The sequence below is a fragment of the Monodelphis domestica genome, chromosome 5 (genome assembly GCF_027887165.1).
Source record: "Monodelphis domestica isolate mMonDom1 chromosome 5, mMonDom1.pri, whole genome shotgun sequence".
Taxonomy (NCBI): domain Eukaryota; kingdom Metazoa; phylum Chordata; class Mammalia; order Didelphimorphia; family Didelphidae; genus Monodelphis; species Monodelphis domestica.
Genome location: NC_077231.1, coordinates 1,944,093 through 1,957,669, shown reverse-complemented (window position 1 = coordinate 1,957,669; position 13,577 = coordinate 1,944,093). Strand labels below are relative to the sequence as shown.

The window sequence follows — 13,577 nt, the reverse complement described above, 5'->3', positions numbered from 1 at the left end:
TTCATAAATAAAACTCCACGCTCTGCTTCACTGTGCAGTGGCCCCGTGAAAGCTTCTGCTTCTTGCCCCATCCACCAACCTCCATGCCAATCTGAAATCACCTCCAAAGGAAAATTTCCCCATTTTGCAAATGGTTAGCAGAAAGCCAGGGGTGTTGGTACACAGAGCCTGAGGGTAGAGCATCAATGAGTAGGACCCAGGGAATGGGCGGAGAGTCCACTTGTTAATGCAAGATGACTGGGGAATAGTACAGACACTGTCGATACTCTGGAAATTCGCCCCATCTGCTCAATGCAGAGATTCTGGTTTTCCTCATTTCCCAAGAAACAGCAGGCAACAACACCGTGGAGGTGAGGTTCTGAGAAGCGCCACTAGGGAATTTTTTCAGAATTTGGTGTGCTACGTGGTCCTCATTTTCCCAACTCTTAGGTGTTGAGAGAGAATCTAATGCATTATTGAAATCAGCTTGAAAGAGCTCTTTCTAGTGTACCTAAAAGCTAACAACAGATTTCATCATGTGGGAGTCAATCAAATTCCTCAGTTAATGACACTTTCCTTTGGAAGGAAGACCAAAGAATGGAGGGGAAACATGCTCCTTTCTCACAAGCAAAGCAGGTAGCCCCCGTCCTAAAGAGTCACACCAGAGAACCTCCAAAAAATGGGCACTTGAACCTTAAGATGGCACATATTTCATTTACGGAAACAAAAGCTGGGGCTTAATTTTAAACACATTAAACATGACATTCACCATAAAAAAAATTCTTTGAGGCTGAAGCAAAGTCCAAAAGTGGTCGCTAACACCTTAAATGATATGGTGGGGGAAGAAAGAAAGAAAAACAGCTAAGAATGCACACAAGCTATAAGAATAGTCAAACACACATGCACGTTTAGAATAGAAAAAGAAGGGGCAAAAGCAAGTGGATAAAGAAACCTTTAGAAAGGTGTCTTGGATTTTTCCATGTTGCAGGGTCTGCAGTTAAAAAGAAACAGCACAGAATGATAAGTTTAGCACGTATTGCCGAAACGTTGATCATTTTATCATACCATCAGATGTACAAAAAGCGTAACTCACTGGAAATGTGCGCACCGTCCGGTCAGCCCGAAGCCCACTCATTAGGGGTTTTTCACAGCTAGGAGAACATCGCATCCACACATACACACAGACAAGACACCCCCCTCATTGTCCCTTGCTCTGCCCCGTGTGTGAAATGCCCTCCCTCCTCATCACTGCCTCGGGCTTCCTTTAGTCACAACGGGAAGCCTTTCCCAACCCCTCTTCTTTCTGCTCCCTTCTCTCTTCACCATTTCCCATTTCCTTGAACACAGCACATTTGTTCCTGTTTGTCTGCTGCTGACTTCCCGTCCCTTCTGGAGGCTTGGATCGCCTCCGAGCCTTGCCCACAGGAGGCGCATCATACCCCTATTTACGTTTCCATGGGCGTATCCGCTCCTGCAGAGCACACAGTGGCTCACCCTTTTATCCCCAGCACTCGAGACCTAGAAGGCAGCTAGATAGCTGCTGACCGAGAGTCAGCAAGCACAGAAGGCCCATTTTTTGATCTGCCACATAGAACTACAGAACTGAAGCCGTGGAAGCCATCGGGCTAACCCTCATTTCACCGAGTAAGGGAATTTAAGTGATCCATCCCAAAGTCCCATTATTTAGGGCGGGCTCCCCACACTACACGGGGGCCGGTTCACTGTCCCTCAGACCGCTGGAGGGCCGGACTATAAAGAAAAAGGATGAACAAATCTGTGCACGGCTGTCTGGGAGAGCGGAGGCTGCAGCGCTGGCTGGGATGGGCCTGTCCCCACTGCCACCCCTATACCGGGCAGTAGTACACAGAGTGCGGAATCCCCTCCCCCAGCTCGCCGCTCCCCGTGCTGACGTCTCCCATCGTGCAGCCACATAACCCTTTGTGCAGCGCCTCGTTCTCGTTCAGTTACTCTCAGAACAAGGCGCCCTGCAAAGGATGATGTCACCGGAAGTAGTGCTGTACGTGAGCCACACCATGCTTTGCGGCACCCCCACATACGGTACTCCAGGAGCCCAGGATGCACCCGCTGACCACCAGGGAAAGAGGAGCCCCTTCCGGAAGGGCGGTGGGGGCCGGCTACCTGGCCTCGGGGGCCGCGTGTGGCCGTAGTTTGGGCCTGCTTTAGACTATAGCCAAGAGGACGTGCGGTCACAGGCTGGGGGAATCCGTGTGCCACACGCCGCCCTCAGTTACTCTGAATGCAGATGCCTTTGTGTGCGCTCACATGGCCCTGTGTCTGCGTGTGCAGATGTGGTTGTTTTGCCAGCCTCGTGCTCGCTCCGCCTGGTCCTACTTGCTCAGAGCTGCGTCAGCGACCCAGAAGTCGCTCTGGCTTTCTTGCCCGTCACCGTTCTCAGGGCCGCGTGGGATCCCCCGGCACAGCCTGCTCACGTTTCCTGACTGTCTGCCACGGTCTTCCTTTCCACGCTGCGACTATCTGGCTAGACCCGGGCCTCGCTCGACTTCTCTGACACCTACGCACTTGGGAGGGGGACGGCATCGGGGGGGCAAGGAGAAAGGGTACTGCAGGATGGCCGACCCAGTGCCTGGCTCCATCTCCAGTGGACAGAGAAGCGAGGCCTTGTCTTTGGTGCATCTCTGCCCAGCCTCTGTCTTGGAGATCAGGTTTCACTGACAGTCTTTTCCACGTGCCGCATTCTTCTAGCTCCGCCGCTTTCACTTCTCTAGGCTAAGCCTTTCTTCAGGCCCGCCGGCGTGGGAGCTCGGCCCGGCCCGCCGGCGTGGGAGCTCGGCCCGGCCCGCCGGCGTGGGAGCTCGGCCCGGCCCGCCGGCGTGGGAGCTCGGCCCGGCCCGCCGGCGTGGGAGCTCGGCCCGGCCCGCCGGCGTGGGAGCTCGGCCCGGCCCGCCGGCGTGGGAGCTCGGCCCCTTCTTCCACCCTCTAACGCGTTGGAAAACGCTGGGCTTCACCTGTTCTCTGCCGAGCGGCCTTCCGACTGCCCTCACCGCGGGCTGATCAGGCCGCTCTCCTCGCAAGCTTGGGGTCCCGAGCTGCGGACAGCATCCCTCGCGTGCTCACCCACCGATCGAGTCTGCATTCTCGGGGAGCAGTCGGTGAGGCCGAGTCGCTTCACCAAGTGAGCGCTGCGTAGAAGCGTCGTTTGAAGTCGGGCCGCGGCGGGGCTTTGCCGTCACTTCTTAAGCCTTCATCCCTTCCAGAGGAGCGGCGCCACGTCGTCTCGTCCCTTATGAGACAGCCCGAGGACACTGGGGCCGTGAGGGCGAGCCGCACCTCGGCTAGGCCTGCCACGTCCACGTTCGTAATAGCCGGGGCTGCCGGGCAAATGGTAAAAAGGGGGCCAAGGAGAAAGCTCTGGCTGCGCATTCTTTTATGGAGAGCGCTTCTACCGCCGAACGCCTGTTTTACTGAACTAGGAAAGCCTCCAAGAGGAGTAGCTGGCTGTTGTACCAGATAGCAAAGATACCGGTGAGTGGTCCCTTCACTCCCAGGCATGTGTGTATGCACGCATGCACGCACGCACACGCACACACGCACACGTGTGCACACGCACGCACGTGCGCAATGCGCACACACACGCACGCACACACATGCACACGCACGCACACACAATGTTTGCAGAAATGCATATCGATGACATGAAATCTTAACTGTTGTTGTTGACATTCTTGCGTATGGCCATCGTTCTCCTGACGTCACACACTCTTTCCCACCCCCGCTAGCTTGAGCTTGCTGCTGATGCCGTGTCCCTAGCGTTCTGTCGACTGTCCCCACGCCAATGCTCCCTCCTGGCATGGCTGCACAATTTTCCTTTTCTGCTCTCTCTCTCCCTGGTGTGGACCCGAAGCCTCACACACGGAATGGGATCCGGCGCCGCTCGTCCCCGTTCTTAATAAGCCCTCGGGGGTGGGGTCAGGTCGGAGGCAGAGCAGTGGCGAGAGCCCGATGAGAGGGGACCCCAAGCTGGGAAGTGGGCGAGGCTTGTCTCCGGCCATCGAGCCCCCCGTCGCCCTTCTCCCTCTTCATCTTTGCTCAGTCTGTGGCGCGAAGGGCTCGCGGTCCTTTTACACGGTGGGTCTTCACGCTGGGCCAAAGGGAGTCCGCACGGGGGGCCGTGGAAGGAGCCTGCGGGCCAAGCTGCCATGGGCCGGTGCTCCAGCGCCGGACGAGATGGCGAGAGATGAGAGCGTGCGCACTCCTCGGGGAGACTCCACTTCCAAGCGCAGGCATGGAGAGGCAGGAAGGAAAAGGGCCCAAGAGGCCCAGGAGCCTCGTGTGTGCAGAACCGGACGGCCGGCCGGCATTCAGGAGGCAAAACAGAGCCGGAAGGTGCTGAACAGTAACGGCAGAGTGAGCAGAACAGTGGGCAGGGCGCCAAGGGAAGCCGCCCGCACGACCAGGAGAGCAGCGCGCAGTAAGCCCAGCAATGCAGACGGCAGCTTCTGAGACGGAACAAGCGCTGCGTCGGGCCAGCTTTACCCTCACGCGCACTTGGCAGAGCACCGAACAGAGGCTGCGTGGGAGCGGACACGCGGGCCCCCCCTTTTTAGTCCTCGGGGCAAGCATGGAGAGCGCGCCTGCAGCGGGGCCATCGGCCTGCCCTGCCTCCTCCCACCGCCTCGCCCGCCCAAACGTGCCCGAGGCTGCCTAGTCCAGCCTCTATGCAGCTCCCCAGAGCGTCCCCCGGTGGCGCTTAGCCGGCTTCCCTTCCGTGTGACCACCTGAAGACGCGCCCCTCTCCTCGCCAGCCCAACAGACGGCCTCCGCCTGGCACCTCCCAGTCCGGGCCGCCGCGCCACACGACGGCGGGCCTTGCTCTGTGCAGCCCACCCCCAGCTTTTGTGGGACTCGGCCTAAGCACGCCGCCCCCGGCCCGGGCTGAAGCCAAGCACCCCACTAGTCCTGGGCGGCCCCCCCCGAGCCCGAGGGTCGCCCCCACGCCTGTGCCCAGAGCGCCACCGCCCGCGTCAGGCGGGCTGCAGAGGCCCGGGCCGCTCCGTCCGGGCGCCTTCAACAAGCGCCCCCAGCATGGAGCCTCGCCTTCCCTCTGGTCCCCAGCTCTCGGCCTGGCCCCCGGGCCCCCCCAAGGGCGACATGGCGCTGCTGCTTCCCTACAGTGTCAGGGGACGAACCCCGCAAGAAGCCCTCCAAAGCAGCTCCGCCGCGGGCGCTGCGCCGCCCCCTCTCCCGGCCCTCCCACAGCAGGGACGCTCCACAGAGCAGGAAGGGATCAGCCAAGCCCCCGAGGCAGCTGCCCTGCTCGCTCCCGGCCGTGACCCCGGAGCCTGGCACAGTGCCGGATCGGCACTCTCGCAGATGAGGGTAGGAGGGGCAGGAAGACCCTGAGAGAAAACAGGCCACTTGGCTGGAGGATCCCTACCTCGGGGGACGCCTCCGAGCTGAGCCACAGGCGGATGCTGGCCCGGAGAGGCCCAGGAGGCGGCCTGAGGAAGGGCAGCTCCCAGCCCTTCCCTCCCGCCTATCAGCAAGAGAGCAGAACTCCCACGCCCAGTTCTCCTCACAGCTGGTCGTCGAGCTACAGGAAGTGGGCTTGGTCCGTCTGAAGCACGCAGATCGACATCAGCCCAGGCGAAACCCAGCAGCCAAAGGCCGCTCCTTAAAGGAGTTTCTAAAAGCATCTTTTTACTCACCGGAGCCATTTTCACACACGGCTTGCCCAAAAACGTGACGTATGAGTCATTTCGAAGACCTTCCTGGCGAAAGGAAGAATCTGGCTCTATTTAACTCAAGAACCAAGCTCTGAAAAGCGACTCCACTAACTATTTAAAACTGGACGGCTCCGTGGATGGAGAGCCAGGCCTAGAGACGGGAGGTCCTGGGTTCAAAATCAGCCACTTCCCAGCGGGGTGACCCTGGGCAAGTCCCTTGACCCCCGTGGCCTGGCCCTGACCGCTCTTCTGCCTTGGAGCCACTACACAGAAGGAAGGTAAGGTTGAAAGCTGTTTCCAGTATCTTCGCTCATTTACTAAATGTCACGGAGAAACTGGCTGCGACTGCCAACTTCTTCTGCTTTACGTATCTTTTAAAAACTGTAGCCACACAAACTACGGAAGGCACCAGAAACACGAGGGTGGGCCTATAGTTAACCCCTTTCCTGCCTCCCCAATTCGTGCTAGGCTTCCCTTCTGAAACAGACTGTTCCTGTCCGTGATGCCCCACTGACAAAACTGCTTGGGGGAGCGCTAAGTGGACAGCGCTCTTGGCGATCGATGCTGCGGAAGATCTGTGACTGCTTTAGTCGCCTGCTTTGATTTCAACCCAGCTCTAAGGAACGTCGTGCCTGTGAACGCTGCTGTCCACACAAACGTGTTAAGAGCACTTTGCAACACCGTGACACGGAAAGGAGTTCAGATCGCCTCCTCAGGCGTCACAACACGCCTGAAGCGAGTCTGCTCTCACCCAGTGACAACAAGCGCCCACTTTCTCTCAGAATTATGGGATCCATTTTAGCAAACCGCACACGAGTGTCCAGAGCTTAACGGCCATTAAGACAAGTCAATCATCTTCTGACTACAGACTAATAAAGCCCAATTTGATTCTTGATCTTCTGCATTGTTTTCTCCCTTTCTCTGAAGCCATGAAAATCAAGCTCTCGTAGGCCAAAAAAGGCAGTTACCTGTCTGCGGACCACCAAGCCCTGTCCCCACGTGGGGAAGAGGAAGCAAAGCCAAAGTGAAACACCCCAGAAGCTCCCCCTTCTGCTCTCTCATAGGAGCTCAGAGAACAAACAACAGGCCCAGGTGGTCCCCGAAGGGCGGGCGATGGGCTGCCGGGAGATAGAGGGAAGGAAGAAGAGGAGGACTGGCACGAGAGGAAAGCAGTGGGAATGCAGGGTTGAATGCTGGAGGGTCTCGGGCCAGGAACAAGCACAAAGCCAAGTGCCAGGCACCAGACTGCAGGGAGTGCAGGGAAGGAGGAAGGCATGAGAAGGCTAGAGAAGGAGCCCAGCTATACAGGACTCCAAGTGACAAACAGAAGGCTTTCGATCCAAAAGGGACTTTACTGAACATAGCAATAGATGCCCGGTCCCCACAGCTGGGGGAGGACAGGCCAGAATGGAGAAAGTAAATCCGTAAGCAGAATTGACGACTCGGGGAGCCCTGAAAGCTTGCACATCTCTAACACGAGCACTTTCTGATATTCCAGAAAACAGCATTCGAAACCCCCCAAGGAAGCTTCTCTCCAGCCATTCAATAAAGTGTAGTCAGAAAGCAGGCTGGTAGAATGAACAAACCAAAAAAGAATGGCGCCTGCTCCCCACCCCAGAAAAAAAGTTATCATCGTGACAGCAAGACACAAAACAGGGGGAAGAGAATCATCCTAAAACATCTACAAGCAAAGAAAAAAAGAAAAAACATTGTAGGGTTACAAATTCAACCAGAATTCCTAGAAGAGATAAAGCAGAGGTTAAAAAATAGTTTTGAAATGTTTTATAAATCAAATGAAAGCAAAAGAAGAAAAATATGGGTAGAGAAATGAGAACTATGCAAGAAAGAGTTCATTTACAGCATGACACAAGAAGTAGAAAACTTTACCCAAGTCAGACCCCTTGAGATTCCATGAGACAATAAGAAATCAAAATTTTCAAGTCAAAAGACTGACAAAATTATTAGAAAATTAAGGAATTCATATTAAAAACAACTGATCATGAAAAGGCAATTTAAGACTACTAACAATACCATTATCAAAACAAGAGCCTATACATGCAATTATAAGAAACAAAAAACAAATCTGGGGCAGCCAGCTAGCGCAAAAGATAGAGAGCCAGACCTGGAGGCAAGAGGTCCTGGAGTCAAATTTGGCCTCAAATGTACAAAAATAGTCATCGCTTTTCTTTAAAGCAGTAAAGAATGAGAATCTTGAGAGTGCATCACCTGGGGAATGGCCAAACAGTGTTATGGAATATAAATGCGATAGAACACCCTCGTGCTATAAAAACTATGCAAAGGGCTTCAGAGAGACCTGGGAAGACTTGTATGAACTGATTCAGAGTGAAGAAAATGGAAGCAGGAGGACGACTTTTACAATGAGGACGTGGTAAAGACAGCTTTGAGGGAACTGGGAATCCTGCTCCACGGAATCACCAACCCTGATTCTGGAGAACCAAGAATAAAGAGGCACGACGGACTGAGTACAGAAATGAGGCGATGGGTTTTTTGGGCCTGGCCAATGAGGCCATGTTTTATGTGGAACAGTAACAGGGGTTTTGTTTTCCTTTCATCCTTACGGATGGACAGAATGTTCCACAAGGGCAGTCTACGTTAAACGAACTGGCTATGCCAAAGGGTCCTAAGCAGGATGCACTGATTTGCCAGGAGGCTGTATTCTCGTAAGAAGATAAACACAGGCCTGGTATGAAGAATCTGGATGAAGCTGACAGAGATTAAAAAAATAATAGAATAAATGCACGTCCTAGGGGTGATCTTCAGCATTCAAGACATAGTTCTTATAAGCTGAACTGTGTGCCACAAACCAATTAATTCCCCTAATGGGCATCAGAGCTGTTTGCACGTCCAGTGTGTCCAGTGACACCTTGACAAAAACTGAGCCTATTTCAGGCTATGCAAAGTTCACAAATAAATGAAGAGGAAAAAAGGAAATGTCAAGCACAACACTGTGACTGAATAAAGGACTAAAAAGTAATTGGAGATTCCACAAATCAAGCCGAGGAACCAGTAGGTCAAGGAACAAACCTTAGAAACAACAGACAATTGTGCTAAAGACCCTGAAGATGGGGACTTTGGGAATCTCAAGGATGGAGAGATCGCAAAAGCCTGGGTCAGGGAGGGAGGCTACAATATTTCCTTTTCATCTCACAAGACAAACTGCTCCAATTTGAATACACAGTCTGAGAACAACAATGGACAAGGACTTGCCGGCAGGGGAGAGCAAACAGAATGCCCCATCCTGTGCCCCCCCCCCCCCCCGTATAAAGGTGGGCAGTGAGGAGAGGCAGGCCGCCTGCTCCTGACTGAAGGTCCGAAGTGCAGGGTGTGGAGGCCAATCTCAGACGATCAGCCGGGCTGCACGAGGGTCAGATCAGTCCTTGAGGAAATGGAATCAAGGGTCCTAACTGGGGAGGGAAAGCAGAGCTGGGTGGAGAGCCACAGTTCTAGGGGGTAAATAAGCCCCACCCCAGGGAGGCCGGCTGAAAGCCCTGTGACCTAACAGGAGAGGAGCGGGGCTTCAGGGCCTCACCTCTTGCCAGCTCGGCCTCGGGGACACTTATGACGCCGATGGAGAGCTAACTCAGGCCTTATTCTTCCAGGTTGAAAAACGAGACGCCACAGCAGAGCGCGCCAAGCCCGGCGGAGGCAGAGGGAGGGCAGCACTTCTGCCTCAGCTCCCGGCACACGGCCCCCACCCTAACCTTCCAAACAGAGCACCCCAAATGCGGTGCAAGAAGGCCAAGGCCAAGACAGAGCGGGCCATTTCTCTAGCCAGCGGCAGGCAGCGAGAGCCCCCAGGAGAGAACGAGAGTCAAGCACCAAGAGCAGGCTCCGGGACCCACGATGTAGCTGCAGGCACAGCTCCAGGCCAGAGAGGGGATCCCATTAAATGAACACGGAACCAAAAACAGACCCCAGAAACTAGCTAAGCCTAGGAGCGAAGCTGGGGCTTGGCTCTCACCGCTGGCCCAGCAAATCTGCAGCGGACCAGGAGCATTCCAGCAGCTGGGGCAGAAAGAGAAACAAGATGGACAGGGAAGCCTGGCCAAGGGCCCCTCTCTCAGAGGTCGGGGTCACAGAGCCATCCCGGGCCTCCGCCGAATACTAAGCACAAAAGAGATCCCCAAACTTCCGGAGCAGGGAGCGCCCAAGTTCTGACCTCCGGCTCACACACGTGAGCCTGACGGGGGAAACCAGGGCAGGACACTGAGGCCAAAGGAGAGCCGGCAGCTCAGCAGCTCTGAATCTGCGAAACCTCCCAGAGGGAGCCTAACAGAACAGTCTACTGAAACTCAACCACACAAGTCAGGCTCAAACCTGGTTTCAGAAGCCCCAGAGCTCAGACCAAAAAGGCTGGGAAGAGACCTGTGCCCAGATCATGCCACTTTGGAAGCACTGAGAACTTACAGGCACTCAGACTGAGCTGTAAAGAGGCACAAACTCGGGCCAGACACCCTCCTCAAGAAGGAGCAAGACTCAACACTAACATGGCCAGAGTGAGCTGGAAGGGGGAGCAAACAAGGAACATGAACTACTCTAGTGGTTCAAGGAGGTTCAAGGTACAAAGAAGACAATGACTGAAAAACAAAAACACCTCAAAGAAAGATGCAAACTGGACATGGGCCCACTAAGAAATTCTAGAAGAGTTAAAGCACACAATAAAGAGAGTTTTGAAAAATTAATCAATAAGAGTGATAGAGGAAAAAATGGGAACAGAAAATGAGTTGTCTAAGCAAGTTATGTGAACAGAACTTCCCTAAAGAAAATAACTCCTTGAAAACTAAAAATAGTCAAACGGAAAGCATACAACTTCAAGAAATAATAAAACAAAGTAAAAAGATGAAAAAAGTAATAGAAGTAAAGTAGAAATAATAGTAATAGAAGAAAACGCGAAATACACGATAGGAAAACCAATTGACCTGGAACACAGATCAAAGAGAGATCCCTGAAGAATCATTGATCTTACTGCTGTCCTTCTAATCTTAGTCACATTAGTTTTATTTGTACAAAACCATTTTAATGTATTAAAAATTATCCATTTTACATGCCACAATGCTTTATATCTCTTGTTTATTCCTAAATTCTTCTCCTATCCATAAATGCAATAGAAAATATATTTCCTGTTCTTCTAAATTGTTTATGATATCTCTCTTATGCCCAGAGCATGTTATCTATTTAAGTTGAGAGAAAATTTTATAGTTTCTGAGATAGAGGTCTCATATCAACATGACCCATTTCCCAATTGATAAGTGGTCAAAAGATACGCATAGACAATTTTTAGATTAAGAAATTCAAAGTTACATATAATTATATGAAAAACTATATACATAATTATATTATTAGTCAGAATTATTATGAGTCAGAAAAATGTAAATCAAAACAACTCTGAGATATCATCTCACATCTATCAGACTGCTTAAAAATGATAAAATGGCAAAATAACAGAATATTAAAGGGGATGTGGAAAAATGGAGACATTAATATAGTGTTGTAGGAACTGTGAACTGATCCAATCATTTTTCAAAACCCTCACCTTCCATCTTAGAATCAACACTAAGTATTGGTACCAAGGCAGAAGAGTGGTAAGATTGAGGCAATGGGGGTCAAGTGACTTGCCCAGGGTCACACAGTCAGTGTGAATCTTGAAATTTCTCAGACTTGTGAATGTTAAAAAAATTCCCCATTGGGGAATTTTTCATTGGGACAATTCCCTATTGGGACTATTCCCCATTTTAAACAGTGAAGCTACTTAGATCAAAAATGTGAAGACCTCTACTCCACCTGTACTTAAGACTGCTTTAGGGGAGAAAACTCCTTGCTGAACAATGAAAAGTACTTAAACCCATACTTAAGCCATGCCTATTTTTAGAATTAATACAAAGGGGTGCTAAGTACCTATGAAGGTCAGGCAACTTGTGAACTTACAAGGAGCAAAGAGGAAAGAAACTTACTCAGAGATTCTAGCCTACTCAGGTGTGGATTACTAAAAAGGATTAGTCTACTCAGGTGTGAATTCAGAATGGGCTGTCCTTTGGAAAACGTCTACTGTGATTGGTAGATGGAAGAACTTAGGGGAGGTGACATAGGAGAAAAACCCCTATATAAGAAAAGGACAGGCTGTTGGGAGAGAGAGTCTCTTGAGAGACAGTCTCTAAGGAGGTTGTTGTGAGAAGGACAATCTCTAAGGAGGTCTCTCAAGGGAGGCTGACTCTGGCTGGAACTCCCTCTGGGGAGACTCTGTCCTCCTGAATCCTTGCTTAAACAGATCTTATGGTGAGTGATTAAGGGCTGACTGATCTTTTCTTTTAGGGCTTAGGCCTGGGTTGGCCAGGGCTGCCTGGGCCGGCCTATTCTTTTCCCATTTATTTCCTTTTTCTCTCTCTCTCTCTCTTTCTTTGATTCCTAATTGTATTATTAATTAAATTCTCTATAAAACCCAGTTGACTTAGGTATATTCATAATTGGGAATATTTCCCTGGCGACCACCTTATATATTGATTTAAAACAAGACACTGTAGTGAAAACATATTTTCTGCAATCACAATTTACTCACTCACTCATATCTACTACAATTTATATCTTCCACTATTTTACTCACTACAGTTTACAACCTCAACCATTTTAATTCCTACAGTTTAAGGCCATCAACTCTTTTAAATATCACAGTTTATGGCATCCACTCTTTTAATTGTTATACCAGGAAGTGTCTGGGGCCAGACTGGAATCCAAGACTTCCCGTCTCTAGGCCTGGCTCTCAATCCAGAGTCACCCAGCTGCCCCAATCCAATTATTTTGGAAAGAATTATGTTCAAAGAGTTATAAATCTGTGTATACCTTTTGACCCAGCAATGCCACTCGGGTTTATTTCCTACTGTGATCTGGGAAAAAGGAAAAGAACCTATATGTTCTAAAATATGTATAGCAGTTTTCTCTGCTAACTGGAAATTGAAGGGATGCACATCAACTGGGGAATAGCTGAACTAATTATGGCATATGATTGTAATGGAAAATTACTATGTTGTAAGAAAGGACAAAAAAGGTTAATTTTGGAAAAACAAGTAGAGACTTACATTATTTATGAAGAGTGAAAGAAGCAATACCAAGAGAACATTATATACAGCAAATGAAATATTGTTTGAAGAATGACTTGTGTGTCCACCTCCAAAGAATGAATTGATATGTAGAAATAAGACATAATTTTATAAACACGTATGTGTCAAATGATGCCTTCCCTAGTAGGGAGTTATTGGCTATTTTAATGTAACAAACAAATAAAAAATCTACCTGACAGCCACAAAAAAAACCCAAAACAACCTAGAAATCATATTTCAAAAAATTTTAAAGAAAAGCTGCCCAGATATCTGAGAACCAGAGGTCAAAGTAGAAACTGAAAGAATGCGCTGGTCAGTTCCTGAAAGAAATCCCCAAAATAAAAATTCTCAGGAATGTTATAGCCCAAACCAAATATTCCCAGGTCAAAGAGAAACTACTACAAGAAGTCAGAAAAAAAGGGGGCAGCTGGGTAGCTCAGTGGATTGAGAGCCAGGCCTAGAGATGGGAGGTCCTAGGTTCAGATCTGGCCTCAGACACTTCCCAGCTGTGTGACCCTGGGCAAGTCACTTGACCCCCATTGCCTACCCATACCACTCTTCTGCCGTGGAGCCAATACACAGTATTGACTCCAAGATGGAAGGTAAGGGTTAAAAAAAAAAAGTCAGAAAGACAGAGTTCCAATACTATTGTACCCACAATCAGAAATCAAATAAGATTTAGCTGACACCTCTACAAAAAGAGAGGGCATGGAATATGAAATTCTAGAAGGAAAAGGAACTAGAATTATAATGAAGTATAACCAACCCAGAAAAATGAATA

General features: G+C 50.5%; 1 protein-coding gene across 7 annotated transcripts in view; it reads right to left on the bottom strand.

The window, feature by feature from the left end:
* The window catches only part of DNM1L (dynamin 1 like), a 69,718-nt gene that overhangs the window by 38,047 nt on the left and 18,094 nt on the right, over positions 1-13,577 (bottom strand). For 4 of the 7 annotated variants that reach the window (XM_007502552.2, XM_007502553.2, XM_007502555.2 and 1 more), the window contains exon 3: positions 932-970. The exons of the other annotated variants lie outside the window; for them this stretch is intronic. In XM_007502552.2, coding sequence (XP_007502614.1) covers positions 932-970 — 39 coding nt within the window. The remainder of the gene's footprint in view (positions 1-931; positions 971-13,577) is intronic. 7 annotated transcript variants of the gene reach the window in all.